The sequence below is a fragment of the Mastigoproctus giganteus genome, chromosome 3 (assembly GCF_048544385.1).
Source record: "Mastigoproctus giganteus isolate SK-2022 chromosome 3, ASM4854438v1, whole genome shotgun sequence".
Taxonomy (NCBI): Eukaryota; Metazoa; Arthropoda; class Arachnida; order Uropygi; family Thelyphonidae; genus Mastigoproctus; species Mastigoproctus giganteus.
Window position 1 is genome coordinate 46,201,657 of NC_143577.1, and position 22,196 is coordinate 46,223,852.

The following is a 22,196-nucleotide window of genomic DNA, read 5'->3' on the forward strand; positions in this document are numbered from 1 at the left end:
ATTTTGGTCTTGAAGTTCTTGCATTATCTCCTCCTCCGTGACATTCAAAAGATCCCAGCTGGATATAATCCCTTTGGATGTATTTAGGGTAGCATGGGGAGAAACCTTTACTGGAATTCCAGCAAAGTTGGCAAGGTTTAGTAGTTTCTGCGAATGTCCATGGTTTATTGTCTCCACTAGTAGGTCGCCTGATTGCAGCCTCTTGACTGTCTTAGGCGATCCTGCCAGACTTTCCAGATGTTTTTGGATAACAAACGGAGAGAGCTTACTGAGAGGCTGATCTCCAAGAGAGTGCATTATTAGAAATGCAGGACAATTTGTCGCTGAGGAAGTGGTTTTCATCCTCTTGGGTTGCGACGTGTTATGCTCGTTGTCTAACTCTGGCCGAGAGCTTGTCGGCTCGAGAGGCGGAAAGGCATGTTGATCCATGTTTGCTCCTTTTAGTCCTTGGCAGATGAGCTTTTCTGCCAAGACTTCCGGCCCCGCCACGGGGAGGCAGGAGCAGTGCCTGGTGTGACCAAGCGTAGAGTATTAGGTGTTAGTAAAAGAAGTATGAAAAATAAAGAAAGGTAGCTTTTCTTTCTTGCTCTGTACAAGTACTTTTTGTGACAGTAGCTGATATAAAAAATAAATTTCTTAAGGACAGTAACTTAATATAACTTTAGATCGCTTTTGATAATCACTTTTTAAGTACAGAGAAAACGCTCGATCACATTCGCTTGGCACCCGGGGCCAAACCAGTTTGTCCGGTAAGTCTCCCATAGTTTGTCACTGTTCTTGTTTTGGCTTTCTTTACCTTCAAAGGTTTTTTTTGATGAAACTGCCAAACACAAAAGGTACAAGAACCTACAGTACTTAGTACTGTGTATGGATTGTAGATTGGGAAGACAGAAGATACCCATCTATTGATCATAAATTTCAGGAAATACATGTGAAGGAAGGTTGTTCCACAAAACATAAATACAAGGGATAAATGAGGAAGAGAAAAAGTTGGTTCGATGAATTGGGAGTTGAACAGTGAATGGCTGCTGACTGCTTGTGGTACATGTTGGACTAATTTAGAAGAGTGCAAGGGAGTTGCAGATACAAATTCAGAAGAGCACTGCCCATGGTAGTATCTATAGAAAAGGCATGCACTAGAAGCTGAATGTCTATGAAATAGTGAATGGAGGAATTTTGTAAGAGATAGATCATTAATTAACTTGATTGCCCTCTTTTGAATGGAGTATAGAAGACAGAGGTTTTTGGGGCACCATACCTGATGTGGGAACAATATTTCATAGTAGGGTAGATTTGAAATTTGTACAGAATGAATAGTTGTTTTGCTGAAAAGTAATGCCAAGAGCAAAAGAGAGAATCCTTTTTTTTAAATGCAGGGGAAGCAATATTTGTGACGTGCTTATGCCAAGAGAGATTAGAAGTCAGGGTAATGTAATCTTGTCTATCAATCCAAGTGTTGTTGAAGATGAGCAAAGGAACAGTAGACTTTGTGAGAAATCATACAGGACTGAGTTTTAGAGAAATTAAAATTAACTAAATTTTCTTTTCCCTATTGAAGAATTTCCTAGTGATTGGTATTTAAGAGCCTGGTAGAGGATATCTGAGAAGTTGAAGCTGTTTGTGTAAGACAGGGTTTCTCAAATTGGAAGGTGAAATGTAGTGTGCCATCATCAGCAAAACTATAGATGGAATTTTCATTAAATAGAAGGTCTTTAATACACAACAGGAAAAGAGTGGGAGCAAGAACTGAACCTTGTGGAACACAAGTATTAGTGGAGAAGACAGAGAGCCATCTACCATTGCCTGCAGCGAGCTGTTAGAGAGAACTAGATACCTAATTGCAAAAAACAGTTAAGTTAACAGACCATAAGATGTGAGCTTATTTAGAAGACTTTTTTGCCAAACACATTCAAAAACCTTAGAAATATTAAGAGCATCTGCATAGGTTTCAAACTTTCTGATCAAATTTGTCCAAAGGTGAGTAAACATAAGCCAATATATCACCAGTTGATCAACACTAATGGAATCCATAATTGGCAATCATTGATATATATATAGTAAGAGTTATGTACTTGATGGATTACTCCATTCCTTTGGAATGAGTAAAGTGCAATAGGGCAGTAATAGGATGAGAGAGAATTATTGCCCCTTTTTAGGCACTGACTGGATATCAGTAAATTACCAAGCAACAGAAAAACACTACTGGAATAAGAAAGTGTAAAAAATTGACGAAGAACAGTTTTGAGAATAAGTGTAGAAATTCCAATCAGGACCTAGAACTTTCTTGACGTCAAAATTGTTCCAAATTCGTCTAACATCCTTCTGTGAGAAGACTTCAGGAGGAACTAAGTGGAGTGTACTGGAGCGATATATACAATGTGTGTGTGTGTGTGTGTGTGTGTGGTCCCGCAATAACTACAACTATCAATCAGTGAAGTTTGCTTAATTTTTGAAAGTTACCATCGATAGCACACTTATCACAGAACAGGAAAGTTTTGCAGATATAGAATTATTAGCGGGAATGGGCAGATAATGTAGATTTTTTTAGCTGATGTAGATGCTTTCTTCCCTGCATCATTTGCCACTATTAATACTAGTTTTAATTAAAAAATATTTTCTATTAATCTGAGTAAATGTTAACATTACCTGGCCAGTCTCTGAGGTTTCCTTAACAGTCAACTTTGTATCAATGACAGACAATTTTCTTCCCTCTGCTATACTACTGGACCTAGACCTGCGCATACTGGAATTAAAAGTTTCATTTTCAGAGCAAGATGCAGTGAAAATGAACTCAGTAGGCTCCTCTTCAAAATGAACTTCACTGGCTGTACTGTCCCTTGACATAGACCTTCAAATTCACGTATTCATAAGTTTATGGATTTATAAATATCTTTATCACAAAATATTATATATATTCATTGGAAATGACTATGTGGGTGGGAGAATGTTAGGGCCAAATTTAATCATTGTTGTCTGATTCTAAATATATTTCTCAGATTATATTATCCTCCACTAAAAATTAGAAATCTCTGCCTATGTACATAGGCAATTATGCAATAATTAAAGTCATGAAATAAAAGTCCTTCATGTCTAAAGTGACCAGACATCCTGAATTATGCGGGACAGCCCTGGATTTCAGTCGTTTGCCCTGCATTGCAAACTGTCCCGGAAAATGTCCTGGATTGGACACGTAGCCTCCATACTTAATGGCAAACATAATGCAAATGATTTGCATTATGTTTGCCGGAAACCAATGGTACAACGGAAACAGTTTTTTGGGAAGTAAATACACTGTGGATGTCAACAAAAACAAAACTGACATTAGAAACGCTGAAAGCAATACTACAAGTTAAGTGCAATTTTGCTAATTCTTGTGAAGAATTTTATGAAGAAATAGCAAATAATGAAGAAAAATTCACTCTGTGGAAAAATATATTTAATTATATCATTTAATTTCTCTTGTTCTTATTGTTAAAAGCAGTACTGTATGTATTTTTATTAGTAGTATTATTTCACAGAAAAAAAAAAAAAAAAGACTTAACCTTTGTTCATTAAACAAATATGAAAATCGATTAAAAATATGACCCATCCAATAAGTGTTTTTCCCCCCTTCTAATTATAATTATTTTTCTCAGTTCACATCCTTCACGCAACTTCTATTCATTACGTAGCGTAACACGAGGGGTACCATATACTGAATTTCAGCCTTTCTGTGAGAAACACACACACACACACTATTTTTTTTTGTTTTTTTTAAGAAGTTTGATATTTTATTTTATAAGTTTAGTTCAAAGAAGTCAGTGTATTACATAAAAAATTTTAAAAAATATGTGTATATTGTTTCTAGGATGGTTTAAAAATCCCCCCCCACTAGATGTCCCACATTGGAATGCTAAGGATCTGGCCACTTTATTCATGTCACAAGAAATATAGTACAGCCATAAGTAGGTGGTAGATGACTTTCATCAACTGGTGAAATACCACCACTTTGCTTATTGGAGGCCTGAAGTGGTGAAACCCATGTTTAGTCTCTAGAGCAAAGTTTCCGGCATCCCCCTCCCCCCTCTCCCAATACTTCTCCTGAGCAGATATCATCTTTTAAGGGCACAAAAGGTGATATAGTTGTACACGTGGGCACTAACGATATCAAGAGTAGGAGACCGGCAGAATTGCTTAAAAAGTACAGGTCACTGTTGAAAAAAAGCCGTGAAATAGGGTTGAATTTGAAAGTGTCTGCAATTCTGCCCAGACACGATAGGAGGGAGTATATGATGAGAGCCTTGTCGATCAATTCGGCCCTGGAAAGATTGTGAAAGGCTCAAGGGGTAGAATTTTTTTCAGCCTGGACTGTACTTGTTAACAGGAGGGATTGCTTCTACAGGGATGGGATACACTTAAATAGAAAGGGTGCAAGAATATTTGCTGATGCTATCGAGGCAGTGTTAGGTGGGTCGGAAAACTGCTAGCTTGGGGGGATACAAAGACAAATAGATTAACAGTAGCCATTGGCAGAGGTGAAAGAGATTCTTGCACTGCTTCTATTGGAATGAGCAGAAGCCTGAAAAACAAGATTCAGGATATTTCAGAGACTGCTGGGAGTCATTGCGGTACAAGTAAACACATGGGGTGTGTTAGGGTAGCTAAGAATAGAAATAGGTGCATGTATACTTGTGTGTACACCAATGCTAGGCGTTTAGTAAATAAATTTGATGAATTTGAGGTATTGCTCAAAACATCAAAGGCAGATATTGTTGGGATATCAGAGACTTGGTGTCACACAGATATAAGGAATGCAGAACTGGAATTTGGGGAGTACAACGTCTACAGAAAAGATAGACTGGATAGGAAGGGAGGAGAGGTTATGCTATTAGTTAAGAAATACATAAAATCCAAGGAAGTGAAGCCAGTGGACATCGCTGGACAGTGCAGTGTCGAGTCAGTTTGGTGTGACATAAGCATTGGGAGATCAAAATTGAGAGTAGGAGTGTGCTATAGGCCTAATGACTCTGATGAGTATAATAAGAAACTGTACAGGGAAATAGAGTGGGCCAGTAAATCACAGAGTCTTATAATGGGAGATTTTAATTTCCCAGATATTGACTGGAATTTGTGGGCTGGTCACTCACACACTAGCAAGGCTTTTGTGGATTTATTGGATGATTGTTTTCTACATCAGCATGTTCGGGAGGCAACTAGAGGGAGGAATACTCTTGATTTGATTATCAGCAGTGATTCTTCATGCATTAAGAATCTGCAGATAAATGAACCACTAGGTGGCAGTGATCACAGTGTGCTGAAGTGGGATTTACTCAAAGAGGTAACTACCATTAGGGGTAAAGGGAAGGGTTATTGCTTTCGTAAAGGCGACTACGATGGACTGAGACAGTATTTAAATTCTATACAGTGGGACCAACTGATGATGTTACCAACAGTAAATGCAAAATGGGAAGCATTCAAAGAACTTATCTTGGATGCTACTAGACTTTACATACCAACTAAGAAATATTGTTCAAGATTTAGGCCTAAATGGATGTCAGATGAACTGATGAGGCATATGGCAGAGAAGAAACATGCATGGGATACATACAAATTAACACATGACACAGAAGCCTATGATAGATACAAGTTGATCTGTAACCAAGTTACAAAGGAGGTTAGGCAGGCGAAGGCAGATTACGAGAAATCTTTGGCAAGGGATGCAAAGAAAAACAGCAAAGAGTTCTTTACTTATGTAAACTCTAGAAGGAAGGGGATGAATCAGATTGGTCCACTTGATATCGATGGGTCAACTGTTGATGATCCTGCTCAGGTAGCTAAGAAACTAAATGAATATTTTGCATCGACATTCACACATGAGGAGTTATTTAGCGAGGGGAAAGCCAGAGGTGTATTCAACTCTAGCAGTAAGCTAGAGAATCTTGTAATAACTGAGAGTGAAGTGGAGGAGAAATTGTTGAAGATAAACACAAGAAAGGCACCTGGGGTGGATGGGATCTATCCAGTTATATTAAAGGAGGCAGCAAAGGAAGTAAGCAAACCCTTAGCCATAATTATGAGAGCTTCCTTGGACTCAGGGGAGGTACCCATAGACTGGAGATGTGCAAATGTGACCCCAATTCACAAAGGAGGATCAAAAGCTGACACAAGCAATTATAGACCTGTGAGTTTAACTTCTGTTCCAGGAAAATTAATGGAGGCACTAGTTAAAGAAGCACTGCAGGATCATTTAGACAAGACTTCAGTTATAGCTCGGACACAGCATGGTTTTGTTAAGGGGAAGTCTTGCCTGACCAATTTGATTGGATACTATGATGCAGTCACAAAGGAACTGGATGCAGGGAATAACTTTGATATTATATACTTGGATCTTAGAAAGGCTTTTGATACTGTTGCACATGGAAGACTGCTGCACAAATTGGAGCAGTGTAACATTGGAGGCAAATTGCTGCTGTGGGTAAAGGGGTGGCTGAGGGGGAGAAGATAGAGAGTGGTAATCAATGGACACTGCTTGTCGTGGACTAATGTTATTAGTGGAGTCCCTCAGGGCTCAGTGTTGGGTCCATTATTGTTTTCTGTATTCATAAATGATATTGATGATGGTATATCAAGCTTAATGTCGAAGTTTGCAGACGATACAAAGGTAGGCAGGGTTGTCAAGGACACTACTGATACTATGCTGCTGCAACAGGATCTGGAAAGGTTGAGCAGATGGGCTGAGAGGTGGCAAATGAAGTTTAACATTGACAAATGTAAAGTACTACACATGGGAAACAGCAACCCCAGAGCAACGTATCAACTCTGTGGTACTACACTGACAGTGGTAGAGAATGAAAGGGACTTGGGGGTGGTTGTGCAGGCAGATATGAAGTTCTCTGAGCAGTGCAGATGGGCTGCAAGAGTAGCTCATGGAGTATTGTCAATGATATACAGGAATTTTTCCAGCAGGGATAAGGAGGTAATTATTCCCTTGTATAAGGCAATGGTCAGGCCACACCTAGAGTACTGTATACAGGCCTGGAGGCCTCATTTCAAGAAGGATGTAGAGCTGCTGGAACGAGTACAGAGAAGGGCAACAAGATTAGTGAATGGAACAAAGGGGTGCTCTTACGAAGAAAGGCTTAAGATTTGCAAATTACAGTGTCTGGAGACTAGGCACCAGCGAGGTGATCTGATAGAGGTGTATAAAGCATTGAATGGTTTGAGCATGCTCAATGCTGATGGGATTCTTCCTCTCGCTCAGAATAATCACCTGAGAGGGCATAAATTCAAATTGAGGAAAGACAGATGTAGGATAGACGTGCGGAAATTTGCCTTTAGCCAGCGAGTGGTTGGTTGGTGGAACAGACTTCCATCCCTTGTCGTGGAAGTTGATAGCCTAAATAAGTTTAATGCTCAGCTGGACAGGTATTTTGAATAAACAGAGGGGTGAAGTGGGAGTGGTTTTTTTTTTTTTTTTTTTTTTTTTGGCTGATGCTGCATAAGCTTGCTTTCTTGCATCAAATGCCTCTACTAATGCTAATGCTAACCCATGCACGGTACTAAGTACTATAGGTTTTGATACCTTTCGTGTTTGGGGTTTTCATAAAAAAAAAAATAATAAAAAAATAATAATAATATTTTAGATTCTAAATTTAATTAAAGGATTTACATCTTGCAACTCTGCTATTGTAAGTATTTATTGAAATTTCTTCGAATGAAATTTCAATAAATACTCATTGAATTTGAATTCTGCTATGGTTATAATAAACCACAGTTTTTTTTTTAATGACATGTTAAAAATTAAGATGCTGCATGAGAATATCAAACAACTAAAAAGAATAAGGTACATCCTTATTTGGTGTCTTTTTCCTTGCCTCCTAGAAGGAGAAAAAAAAATTTATTTTTGCTTTTTCCATAAATAGCCAATATCGGCAAGTTGTGCTGAGAGTAGAGATGTTTCAAATGAACAGAATGCTAATGTTAGGGAAACAAGTGTAAATAACTTTGCAGGGTAGTAAACTATACAAGAACACTTAGTCATCACTGTGTTTAGAGCAACGTCAGGAGTTCATTCATAAAATGAATGAATTTGAGCTTCTGGTTAGGCCAATTAACACTGACATAACAGGGATAACAGAAACATGATGGGATCATGCCTCTTATCAAAAGCAGCCTGGGCACAATGAAAGCTTTTCCAGATTCAGAAGTTATGAATGCTAGTATAGAATCTGTGTGGTGTAAGTTAGTCTGAAGCAAAGCTATAATGAGAGTGGGAATAATCTATCAACCAGAAGATTATGACGAGAGCCTCTACACACAAATGGAAGGCACTGTTCATTTATAACCCTTGTCTGCCTTCTGCCACCCAAAAGCTTTGCCGAAATATAATATATGATGTCAAACTGTTTTTTTTATCCAAGTTCCTTTATTACTAACTCATAATAGTATACAATCAGACTAGTTATAAAATCGTTCCTTAACAAAACTAAGCTGTGATTATCATATAACTGCATTTCTGTCAAGATCTGGGGTGATGCATTGGTAGGAACTGTGGAACTGCAGCACTCCCAGCTTTTGTAAATCTAAATATACAGTGAATGGAGTTATATGAAATTTTGTGAAGAACAATGCAATGCAATGAATATTTTTATTAACAGGTCCTGCATATGGTATACTCATCCTCTATTTCCAATAATCATTTCAATAATAAACGAATAAAAACACAAAATCGTTTTCAACTTTGAAGTATAACCGTAGGCGGAACTGTGTACTACACAGTTCCACATTTTGGTTCCAATGGGTCAGTCAACATCTAGTTGGCAGGTTGCCAATTCGCATTTTTCAGAGGTGACAAAATGAGGCAAAGGGACTGTGGAACAAGCAGTACCGATTTGAACAGTGCACCAAACTTGAATGAAAAAGTTATTAATCTATTTTCAACAAATAAAAACTGAAGAATGGCTTTTATTTTTAAATAAAATTTCAAGATTACCCAAGGTTAATGGTAAGTGTCCAGTTAATGTTTTGCCAACCTGGCTAGCTGGGTGGGTAAAGTGCCTGCCTGGCAACCCAAAGGTCACGAGTTCGAATCCTGCCTTGGGCTTGGATCAAAGTACTGCAAAAACCTTGGGAGGTGCATTATGGCCACAGAAGCTGATGCGCCAACAACTACCAAAAAAAAAAAAAAGTTAATTTTTTGTAGTATTTTTAACTTGCTTATTATTATTACTATCTATGTCTACATGTCTTATAACCAAGGCAACTTAATGTAACTTTAAGAAGCAGTACCCCTGTACATCAGACTCATGAGCTGACACTGGTCAAGATGATCCTGCATTACTTTTTTGATTATTAACTTCATTATTTTCTAAGGAACAAAAGTCAATCTTACAGGTCTACAGTTATTCACTTTGCCTGTTGCTCCTCCTTTGTGAATAGGAGAGACAGTTGCATATCTCCAACCTGTAGGAATACCACTGGTCTATTAAGTGGTGATTTTGTCTGACCAATCTGATTGGATTCTTAGATGTAGTAACAAAGGAACTGAATGGAAAAAATAGAGAATGTTATGATGAGATGAAATCTAAGTATATGACATCATATACTTTGATTTCAGAAAAGCTTCTGATACTGTTCCATGTGAATGACTGCTGTACAAATTTGACCAGTATAGCATTAAAGGAAATTTACTAGTATGGATAAAAAAAAAAAAGGGTGGTTGAGTAGACAGTGGTTACCAATAGCCACTGCTTGACTTCAACTAATATTATTAGTGGGATCCCCCAGGGTCCAGCACCGAGCCCTAAGGCTAATGTCTAAGATTGTAGATAATATAAAAATTGGCTGGGTAGCTAATGACAATAATCAGGGTAGGCTACTGCAACAAAATCTAGAAAAATTAGGGATGGCCTGAGAAGTGGAAATTCAAGTTTAACATTGGTGAATGCAAAGTAATATGGATAGCAGAAATCCCAGAATAACAACTGTGCATCATACTACCAACAACTAGAATAACAACATCAGTATCATACTACCAACTGTGTGGTAGTACGATACTCAAGGTAGTGGAATTAAAAAAAAAAAAAAAACACCTGTGATAATTGTGCATTCAGATATAAAGTTCACTGAACAATGCAGATGCGATGTTAGGATGGTTCATGGCATTTTTTGTCAATGATACACAAGAATTTTGCCAGCAATGATAAAGAAGTAATTATTCTACTATATAAGGCAATGGTTAGGCTAAATCTCAATTACTGCATACAGTTCTGGAAGCCTCATTTTTGATGGATGGGGATCTACTGAAATCAGTGTTGAATCGGTGGGGGGAGAGAAAATGTTGCACCATGGGGGGGAGAAAATGTAAATTTTGCAGGTACATGAACTGGGAAGGGGGAGAATGTAAACTTTTTATTATTAGCATTAGTAGAGGCATACGATGCAAGAAAGCAAGCTTATGCAGCATCAACCAAAAATGCTCTCATTTCACTCCTCCATTCGTTCTAAATGCCTGTCAAGCTCAGCCTTAAATTTATTTAGGGCTGAGCTTGACCGGCATTTATTTATTTATTTACCTAAATTTATTCAACTTCCACAACAAAAAATGGAAGTCTGTTCCACCAATCAACCACCCACTGGCTAAAGACAAATTTCTGCACATCTATTCTACAACTGTCTTTCCTTTTCTCAATTTGAATCTATGCCACCTCAGATTCTTAATCTGACCAAGAGGAAGAATTCCATCAGCATTCAGCTTGCTCAACCCATTCAAGGCCTTATACATCTCAATCAGATCACCTTGCAGGTGCCTACTCTCCAGGCACTGCAATTTGCAGAACTTAAGAAGCCTTTCTTGGTAAGAGCACCCCTTTGTTCCATTCACCAATCTTTTTGCCATTCTTTGTACTCGTTCTAGCAACGCTACATCCTTCCTAAAATGAGGCCAATGGACCAGTACACAGTACTTGAGGTGTGGCCTGACCATTGCTTGTACAATGGGATAATCACCTCTCTGTTCCGTTAGCAAAATTCCTTTATATCATTGACAAGATTCCATGACCTGCCCTGGCAGCCTGTCTGCACTGCCCAGCAAACTTCATATTTGACTGCGCAATTACTCCCAGGTAATTTTTCACCTTCCACTTCACTGAGTGTAGTATCACACAGTTGGTATGTTTCTCTTGGGTTATTGCTACCCATATGCAGTACTTTGCATTTGTCAATGTTAAACTTCAGTTGCCACTTCTCAGCCCATTTGGCCAACTTATCTAGATCCAGTTGGAGTAGCATACTGTCTTTAATGTTGTTAACAACCCTGCCAACCTTTGTATCATCTGCAAACTTGGACATTAATCCTGGTATACCTTCATCAATATCACTGATGAATACACAAAATAATGGGCCCAGCACAAATCCCTGAGGAACTCCACTAACAACATTTGTCCACAAAGAGCAGTGTCCATTGTTTACCATTCTCTGTCATCTCCCAATCCATTGTAGCAATTTATCCTTAATGCCATACCTCTCCAATTTGTACAGCAGTCTTCCATGTGCAACAGTATCAAAAGCTTTCCTGAAATCCAAGTATATGATATCAAAATTATTTTTGACATTCAGTTCCTTTGTGACCACATCATAGTATCCAATCAAACTGGTCAAACAAGACCTCCCTTTAACAAACCCTCGCTGTATCTTAACTATTACAGCAGTCTTGTCTGCAATTCTTCTTTAACCAGTGACTCCATTATTTTCCCCGGAACACAAGTTAAACTAACAGGTCTATAGTTACTTGTGTCACCTTTTGAACCCCCCCCCTTTGTGAATTGGTGATACATTTGCACACCTCCAATCCATGGGGATCTCCCTTGAGTCCAAGGAAGCTCTCATAATTATGGCTAAAGGTTTGCTTACTTCCTTTGCTGCCTCCTTTAATATAACTGGATATATCCCGTCCACCCCAGGTGCCTTCCTTATGTTTAACTTCAACAATTTCTTCTCCACTTTGCTCTCAGTTATTACAAAATTACTTCACTCACTGTTAGAGTTTGATAAACTTCTGACACTCACCTCATTGAATAACTCATCATGTGTGTGAATGCAGATGCAAAATACTCATTTGGTTTATCAACTACCTGATCATGATCATCAACAGTCAACCCATTTATGTAAAGTGGTCCAAACTGATTCATCCCTTTCCTTCTAGAGTTTAGAACTAGTAAAGTAAAGAATAATCTATGAGAGCATGATTATCAGCAATTATTATTCATGCATTAAGAATTTGCAGATAAAGGAACCACTGGATGACAGTGATCACAATGTAGTGATATGGGAATTACTTAAAGATGTAACTACCATCAAGGCTAAGGAGAAGGGCTTTTGCTTTCATAAAGGTGACTACTGGAGGTCACAGACAGTTTTTAAATTCTGTACGGTGGGATCAACTGATGATGTTACCAAAGTTGTATTCTAAACAGGAAGCCTTCAGGGACTTAATCCTGGAGGCTACTAGGCTTTTCATTCCAACTAAGAAATACTATTCAAGGTTCAGGCCTAAATGGATGTCAGATGAATTAATGAGGCTCGTGGCAGAGAAGAAAAATGTATGGGATGCATATAAATTATCAGGTGATACAGAAGCCTATAGCAGATATTAGCTTGTCTGTAATCAAATTACAAAGGAGGTTAGGCAGGCAAAGGCAGATTATGAAAAATCTTTGGTAAAGGATGCAAAAAAAAAAAAAAAACAAAGAGTTCTTTACTTATGTAAACTTTAGAAGGAAAGGGATGAATCAGATTGGACCACTTAACATAGATTGGTTTCTACTGATGATCATGCTCAGGTAGCTGATAAAACTGAATTAGTATTTTGCATCTACATTCACACGTGGATGTAGATGCAAAATCTACATCCATGTGTTATCTATCCAATTATATTAAAGGAGGCAGCAAAGGAAGTAAGCAAACCCCTTAAGCCATAATTATGAGAGCTTCCTTGGATTCAGAGGAGGTCCCCATGGAGTGGAGGTGTGCAAATGTATCACCAATTCACAAACAGGTTCGAAAGGTGGCACAAGTAACTATAGACATGTTAGTTTAACTTGTGTTCCGGGAAAAATAATAGAGTCGCTGGTTAAAGACTCATTGCAGGATCACCTAGACAAGACTGCAGCATAATTCAGACACAGCATGGGTTTTTTAAGGGAAAGTCTTGTCTGACCAATTTGATTGGATAATATGATGTGGCCACAAAGGAACTGAATGTCAAAAATAATTTTGATGTCATATACTTGGATTTCAGGAAAGCTTTTGATACAGTTGCAAATGGAAGACTGCTGCACAAATTGGAGAGGTATGGCATTAAGGGCAAGTTGCTACAATGGATATGGGTTGCTACAATGGGATGGTTGAGTGGGAGATGACAGAGAGTGGCAATCAATGGACACTGCTCTTTGTGGGAAAATGTTATTAGTGGAGTTCCCCGGGATTTTGTGCTGGGCACATTGTTGTTTTGTGTATTCATCAATGATATTCATCAACTATTCATTAGGCTTATAACACACACCTACTCTCATTTTTCCCTTTCCCAGTGCTTATGTCACACCAAACAGATCCACATTGCATTGTCCACCAATATGAACAGGATGCACTTCCTTAGATTTTATGTGTTTCTTAACTAACAATAACCCCTCCCTTTGTCCTTTCTGTACACATTGTACTCCCCAAATTCCAGTTCTGCACTGCTTATATCTGTGTGACACCACGTCTCTGATATCCCAAAAATATCAACCTTTGATGTCTTGACTAGCACTTCAAGCTCATCAAATTTATTAACTATAATCCTAGCATTGGTGTACACACAAGTATACATGCACCTGTTTCTTCTCTTAGTTACTCTAACAGAGCCCATGTATTTATTTGTTCCACGATGACTCCCAACAGTCCTGGAAATCTCCAATTGCCTTGCTTTCCATGCTGCTGTTGCTGCTGCTGCTGCTCATTCTAATGAAAGCAGTGCAAGGATCAGTTTTGCCTCTACCTGAGGCTACTGTTAACCTCTTAGTCTGTGTATCCCCCCCCAAGCTAGCAGTTTACCGACCCTCCTAACACTGCCTCAATAGCATCAGCAAATATTCTTGCACCCTTTTTTATTTAAGTGTACCCCATCCCTATAGAAGCAGTCTCTCCAGTCAACAAGCACAGACCAGGCTGAAAATAATTCTAACCCTTGAGCCGTGTACAATCTCTCCGGGCCGAATTAATCAACAAGGCTCTCATCATATACTCCCTCCTATCATGCCTGTGCAGAATTGCAGACACTTTCACATTCAATCCTAACTCGCAACTTTTTTCAACATTGACCTGTACTTGTTGAGTAATTTTGCAGATCTTTTATTCTTACTTACTTAGTAATATATACATATGTTGCAAACATTATTTAATCTTTATTTAAATTTATGCATATACACCGGTGTTCAAGTGTATCAGCTCTTAAAATTGTAACTGTCGTCCAAATAATGTAAGTACATATGGCAATATTTCTTACAGATGGCATCAAATAAGTGACATGTGTAGGTGATGATGTAATATTGCATCAGTTGTTACTTTCAGCTATATAAGCATGCCCTGCAAGAGTTGCAGTCATTCCTTGCTTGTGTCAGGATGGTGAGTTACGTGCAGTTGACGCTACGAAGAAAGAGTGCTATTGCTGTTTTATGTGAGGAAGGATGTTCTTCCCATCATATTGCTTATAGATTGTCTTGTAATCAGTTGACAGTGAGTAGATTTCTTTTCAAACTCAAAAATACTGGTTCTGCCGATAGGAAACAACAGAAGACACCTCTTCAAAAACGGACTTGTAGCCTGTCATCCTAAGAAGAAGCCCCGATTAATTTGGTGTAAGGAGCATGTCAAATGAACCCCGAGCAGTGGAAGTCAGTTATTTTCTCAGATGAGAAGAAATTCAAACTGCATGGCTCTGATGGGATACAAATGATTTGCCGTAGACGTGGTGAAGAATACTATCCAGACTGTATGGTGTCTACAGTGAAATTCCCCACCAGCCTAATGATATGGGGGCGCATTTAATATCGCAGATTAGGCATCACCTGCAGTTTATAAAATGTTCCGTAATTGCCAATGGATACCTGGCTACATTGGAAGCCAAATTGCTGCCAATCATTAGAGACCATTTCAATCTGCCAAGTAACTGCATCTTTCAGGACGACTCTGCTCCTTGTCATCGGGCAAAAAGTGTAAGTAGGCACTTCTAGTTACTTTAGCATCATTTTTGCATTACAGGTTCAACAGTAATGTGTTTACATTTGTTACAGGTGAAAAAATGGTTGGGAAGAATGGTCCATTACAACTCTTAGCTGGCCAGGAAACAGCTCGGATCCGAATCCTATAATTTTTTTTTTTTTTTTTTTTTTTTGGTTTTTAGGAGCATTAGCAACTAAGGCCATATTGCTCCGGGGATATGCGGTGGTCATTCCCTGACCTTTCCGCATCCTCCGTATTTGGTGGTGACGGGCTCGAACCCCGGTCTAATCAAGAAGCGTGTGCTATGCACTGCTGCTCCTTCCCACCTGGCTACGGAGGCGCCTCCGAATCCTATAAAGAACTTTGGCATTGTGTGGAATCTGCAGTTGCCAGAAAGAAACCAAAGACCCTTTGTGAACTTCAGGAAGCCATAATTCGTGTTTGGAACCACAAACTATCACTTGATTATCTTCAGAAATTGATCTTGTCAATGCCTTGATGGTGTGCTGCTGTCATCAGGGCCAGAGGAGGTTCAACTAAATATTAGTTTGCACCTGGTGAAATTTTCAATTTTAAAATGATAAAGTGAAGCAAATTGAGGGCTTTTGATAACATTTCAGCCACAATTGTCATGTTTACCATAACTGTTGTATAAAGGTTGCAAATGCTCGTTTTGAGAGTACCTGTCAAATATTAATTAACTATTAATAAATATCTTCTTTTGTTTATGTTTCTATTTGTGATTCTTGTCATTAATGTAACATACCATCGTGAAAAAGGGTTAGAAATGAGAAATTCCTAGGTGATGCACTTTCTTTGAACACCAGTGTATATATATGCATAAATATACAGATTATGCATACTTGTGAATGTTACAATAAGAGAACAAAATAGGAAACAAAAGGAAATATTTATTATTTAACATCTAAATACTAATAGCCAGTTCACAAAAACCACATTACTGACAATAATCACAGTTTAATAATATGAAAACCACCGATTAAAATTTGCAAAAAAAAAAAAAATTATACAAATTATAATCCAACATACAAGTACTGTATTGTAATAATCTTAGTCTTCTTTGCATGTGTAGCAATCAATTCATTTATTAATTTTTCCGATAACTCATTTGGGCCCTTTAAGCTTATCTTATGTACAGATGCATATAAAATAAAAATATCAGTACAGATGCATATATAATAAAAACGATATAAAATGTATTGTTTATGGGCTGCAACCAAACTGTCTTGTTCTTGGTGTTCAAAGGAAGAATTAGCCACAAGTAGACCCTTCCTGTGAAAAAAAAACAAATAAAGGGAATGGAATCTGAAAACCATAAAGCGAAACTGCTGACGATTCAATTAGTGGCTGCAGACTCCCCTGAAAGCTGTGGGACACCATATAATTACAATAGCATCTGTCAGGAACCAATTCAGGTGAACCTATTCGTGGCCTGCAATCTTGTTTGCAATATACAAACAAAGCATTAGTCACAAGTAGACCGTTTATGTGAAACACTATCAAGAGATGGTTCGCATGAAAATAAAGGGAACCTGAAAATCATAAAACAAAAATGTGGACACTTGAAATAGTGGCTTTTAGTTACAATCTGTGCAGCCAAAAATACTGCCCATTTAATTATTTTGAAAATTGTCTCTTTTGAATTTTAGTGATTTATTTTTGCCGTGTACCACCTAACAAGTACCACATTAGTTGATGTGATTTTTCGTGTCATAATTATTTGACATAAATTTATTGAATTAGTGTTTTTATGAAATAAAAATTACTATTTTCACTGGGGGGTCGAATTTTATTCCACTGAGGTGAAACTCCCCCCCCCCCCACGCTCCCCCTTTGATTCAACACTGGCTGGAATGGGTGCAGAGAAGAGCAATGAGATTAAGTGAGATTACGTGAGGGAACAAAAGGGTAATCTTACCAGAAAGACTTGAGTTCTACAAATGCAGGGTCTGGAAACTAGGCAGTTGCAAAGAGATCTGATTGAGGTGTTGGAGACTTTGAATGGATTGAGCAAGCTAAATGTTGATCATCTTTACTCTTTACTCAAATAACACAGAAGGAAATAAATTTAAATTGAGGAAAGATGGTTGATGGATAGCTGTGTAGAAATTTGTTTTCAGCCAGAGGGATTTGACTCTGGCTGAAAACAAATAAATCCCATATCAATATGTAACAAATTTTCATCTGGTGTTGTCAAAGTAGGTAGTTTGAATAAATTTAAGGAAAAATTAGACAAATTATTAGAATGAATGGGCAAGTAATGTGAGAAGTGTTATGGCTTTTTGTATTGCATTGCTTAGCCAATTTTCTCATAATCTACCACAGCTTGCAAACCACTTAGTGAATTGGTTTCAGATTAGACTGTACTTACTGTAGTGTTCTGTGTCCCTTTAATTTATAATCATCTCATGTTTTTTGTTATCTGCCAATGGTCTCATCAGTTCATCTGTCATCTACTTATGCCTAAACCTCAAACATCTAAATTGGCATAAAAAGCTTAATAGCTTCTATAATTACTTTCCTGAATGCTTCCTGTTTAGAATTTGCAGTTGGTTCCACTGAAAAGAATTTAAAAACCATTGTAGTCACCTTTATGAAAGTGAAATCCCTTCCCTTTAATAGTAGTTATATCTTTAAATAAATCCCATATCAATATGTTATGAACAATGCAGCCTAATGGTTCCTTTATCTGGAGAATCTTCTTCTCATTATTTACTTTAGCTTGTCTAACCCCCTTAGTAACAGGACTGCATATAAGTTTATACTTATTCTAGGTATCTGTGGCTCCCAATAATTTATAATGATCCCATGCATTTTTATTCCTTGCCACTAGCTCATCAATTCACCTGGCATCCATTTTGGTCTTAACCTTGGATAATATCTCTCAGTTGGTAAAAAAGACTTAGTGGCCTCTACAATTACCCTTCTGAACCATTCCATTTGGCATTCACACTTTTTAAAAACATTAATTGATCCCACAAAAGAATCTAAAAAAATGTTTGAGTTCCTTATAATTATCTTTGCTGAAACAAAATCCCTTGTCCTTAGTCTTAACAGTAGTTATTTCTTTAATAATTCTTGCATCAATACACTACAATCACTGCCAACTAAAGGTTCCTTTACTGCTTTTTAATATATAATATAAATCAGTTGATAACCAGATGAATATTGTTTTTTTCTTGTTGCATCTCTAACATGTTGGTGTAGAAAGCAATCATCCATCAAAATGAAGGAATGTTTTTCTCATAATATACAAGTTCTGAACATACAGGTATTTCCCGCTTTAAGAGTTTTCGTTCTACAGGTTATTTTTTCAAATATCAAGTATTAACAGAATCAAAAATATGAACATTAATTGCAATAAATAAATGATAAACATTCATAAATATCACATTTAAAACCACGTGCGTAGCTGTATAATACATTACTACTGTGCGCAGATTTATTTGTTCAGGCAGAGATAATGAGGGAGGTCCAACTCTTAAAGAATTTTAGAAAAAATTACATATTTTAAATGCAATCAAAATAATAAAAGGAGCGTGGGACAAAATTACAGAGAAGAACATGGTGTTTGGAATAAAAATGTTTCATCATCTTATTGATAATTTTGAAGCATTTCAAGAACCAGCAGAGATCATAGAAGCAGTTGTTAATATTGCTAACCATTGCAGCTTAAGGTTTCTATAGCTAACATCACTGATCTGCTTCAAACACAATGGAAAGCTCACAAATCAAGACCTCCAATGGCAAAATGTGAAGAAGCTGAGAAAAAAGATTTAACAGATGAAACTCCTGTTCATTCCTTTACTCTCAAGGGGCTTGAAATAGCTTTTCAACACATAGAAAAAGCAATTGAGATTTGAGTTACAAGATTAAAATTGAGTGCACTAGAAAAGTTGCTATAGATTTAAAAAAAATTCTTATGCATGCTATGGTGAAATTTCTAAAGAAAAGAGGAGACTGTCTTGGAAACACATGACTCTTCATTCAAATAAATTCAAAGAGGAACTGGACAAACTTTTAGAGGGAATAGATGTGCGAAATGTTTTTGTTTGGCTGATGCTACATAAGCTTGCTTTATATACCTCTACTACTACTACTTTTCAAGCATTTCTGAAGAAGAAAATGACTCCTTGTGCTTCCAACAAACGAAGGAGTGCCGAGCCAACAATGAGTGAAGAACCATCAATGATGATGAAAAATAAACACATTCTTTAACATTTGTATGACATAGAAAATTTCTTTATTATTATAATTTGCTTGATTTTAAGGGCTATGTTTTCATTTATTTGGATAAATAAATCATTGTTTAAGCATAAATTATTGTTTTGTTGGCATTTAACATTACTATGGTCAAATTTTATTGTTGAGAATGCAACTTCTGTTTTTAACATGGAAAAATATTCCTGCTTCCCAAGTTCGTGCTAGGTATGAATTAACTTGTAAAGTCAGGAACTACCTGTATACAGTGGTGGATTACCCATTAAGGCAATGAGGCACGTGCCTAGGGGCCCCAGGCTTTGGGGGGGCCCCCAAGCCAAGACATTTTCCTATAGTGTTCTAAAATAGATTAATGTTTTCCGTAAACATCATAAAAATCTTGATTAATTTAAGTGAAAATTTAAGCAAAAAATTCAAAAGTACAAAATTTCATTTATGTGCCACCTAACTTTTATTTTTTATTCTTTTTTTTATTATTATTTTTTGGGGGGGGGTCCCCAAATATAATTTGCCTAGGGGCCCGAACTATCCTTAATCCGCCACTGCCTGTATATCTGCAAAGTTAAAATCCACATTGCTGGCAACTCTGTATAGTTGTTTGTTATACTTATCACAGCCTATGAGGAAATTATTTTCATCTTAGTTTTACCAATGCTTATGCCACAACAAAATTGAACATTATGTTGACTACCCTTCAACTCTGTGCACTACCTGAGATCTATATGCTTCTTAATTGACAGCATAACTTCCCGCTCCCTCCTCTCCTGCCTTTCCTTTCTGTACACATTATACTCACCATATTCAAATTCTGCATCCCCTATATCTTAAACAAAAAGAAATAGAATATATCGGCTGCTTCTGTAGCCAGGTGGGCAGGAGCAGCAGTGCGTAGCACATGCTTCTTGATTAGACCGGGGTTCGAGCCTGTGACCACCAAATATGGAGGATGCGGAAAATTTCAGGGTATGACCACTGCATATCCCCTGAGCAATATGGCCTTAGCTGCTAAATGCTCCTAAAAACCAAATAACAAACATAGAATATATTGATGTGATTCTTCTGTCAATGTTATTTTTAATTGCGAACAAAAGTCAAAATGGATGAACTACTGTAGCATCTGTTACTTAAATGCTAGAAATGTTAGATCATCACATTCCGAAAATGAGATGAAATGCAAAACCTTGCATAAGAGAAATATTAAAAATATTAACCATCAATAATAAAATCAACATTTTAGGCTTTAAGTTAATGCCAGTGGTGGAATGAGTCACCAGGAGACCAGTAACTTTCCTGGCTCCTTGGAATTGCTGAAATGGATTTTTCAGTGAAAGAACTGCTTATGAGCACTATCAGAAAAATGCGAACAGTTACATTCAGGTTTGGATTTCATTAGATTGAAATAATAGGTTCAAAGCTATTGTAATGAGGGGGCTGAGGTCAAAATGTTTAAAAAAAAAACCATGTAATTTGTAAACTACCCCTAAACATGTTAGTTCTGGTGAGCTGCTTGTTTTTTCCCATCTGAATGCTTCTTGACAATGGGGAAAACAGTACTTTGTACTGCTTTCCTCATTATCAAGGAGGAGGATTTTTTTCTTTTCACATTTTGAAACGATTAGAAGATATAAGTGCTAGTTTAAAAGCTCAAAGTCTAAACTGTATATGTGCTAGAACTAAAACTAAAATAAAAAATAATTAGAAAGTCACCTTTCTATACTAGAAATGACATCTTCTGATATGGATTCTCTTGTGCTCTCTTGCCTAAGTTTTGTTTCAGCTTTCTCTTCTGCTTCTGCTAAATACTGGAAAAGAAAATTTGCAAACTCTCCTCTTTTGCCCATTAGTTCTTGATATGAGCCTATTTCTGTGATGGCACCATCTTTAAATACAATTATGACATCCACCTGGGGGAGATAGGTGACACTATGAGTCACCAAGATCCTTGTCTATTGTAGAAAATAAAAAAAAAGAGAGAGAAGGAAATTAAGAATCTGTTTTAACTGTATTTTATTGATTTACTGTTATCAAGTTGAAGCATGTGAAATTAAGTACAGGTAACCCTCTTATAACACAGTAGTTAGGTTCCTATAAAATGCCGTGTTGTACGAAAACATGTTATACACGACTAAGAAAAAGTACAAAAAGGGGGTTACATTCCAAAAGCTAACAAAAATACATCATTCTAGATTTTGTGTATCTTCTGCTCTCTAAAAAATGAGTAACCTGGTTTTGTTTGCTTTTGCTTGATAACTCTGAATTTCACCATATGGAACTAAGGAATTTTTGAAGTTCCCGTTTGAACTTTGGGCTCCTTTTATACAAGAATCTGCATTCAAAAAATAAGATTCTAATTGCTCGGCTAACTTCATGCCTTCCTGTATGCTTTTTAGTGTAAAATTTGAAAGTTTAGAATTTTCATCTATGCTATCACCCTCTGAATTAATTTATCTACGATGCCATTTCCACCAAATCTGCTTCACAAGCCAGCTTCTTTTTCTATCAGTAATTTCTGAATGTCTTTAGTAATCATATCTTTTTTTATTTTATTTCTTTAGAAGCATCAGCTAAGGCCATGTTGCTCTGCATATATTGTCTGTAAATTGCATTTGTCCTGAGGTCAATTTTCTGTTTTGCTGGACAAAAAACCATGCTTCCCTCACTTGTTGTTTATTTGGTTTTTAGGAGCATTAGCAACTAAGGTCATATTGCTCCGGGAA

At 37.2% G+C, this 22,196-nt stretch overlaps 1 protein-coding gene across 1 annotated transcript in view; it reads right to left on the minus strand.

Annotated features, from left to right (window-relative positions):
• Positions 1–22,196, minus strand: part of LOC150087930 (multidrug resistance-associated protein 1-like) — a 217,242-nt gene that overhangs the window by 76,136 nt on the left and 118,910 nt on the right. Inside the window, 2 exon segments of the mRNA XM_090369269.1 lie at positions 2,647–2,848; positions 21,187–21,425. Of these exon segments, the coding sequence (XP_090225395.1) occupies positions 2,647–2,848; positions 21,187–21,425 (441 nt within the window).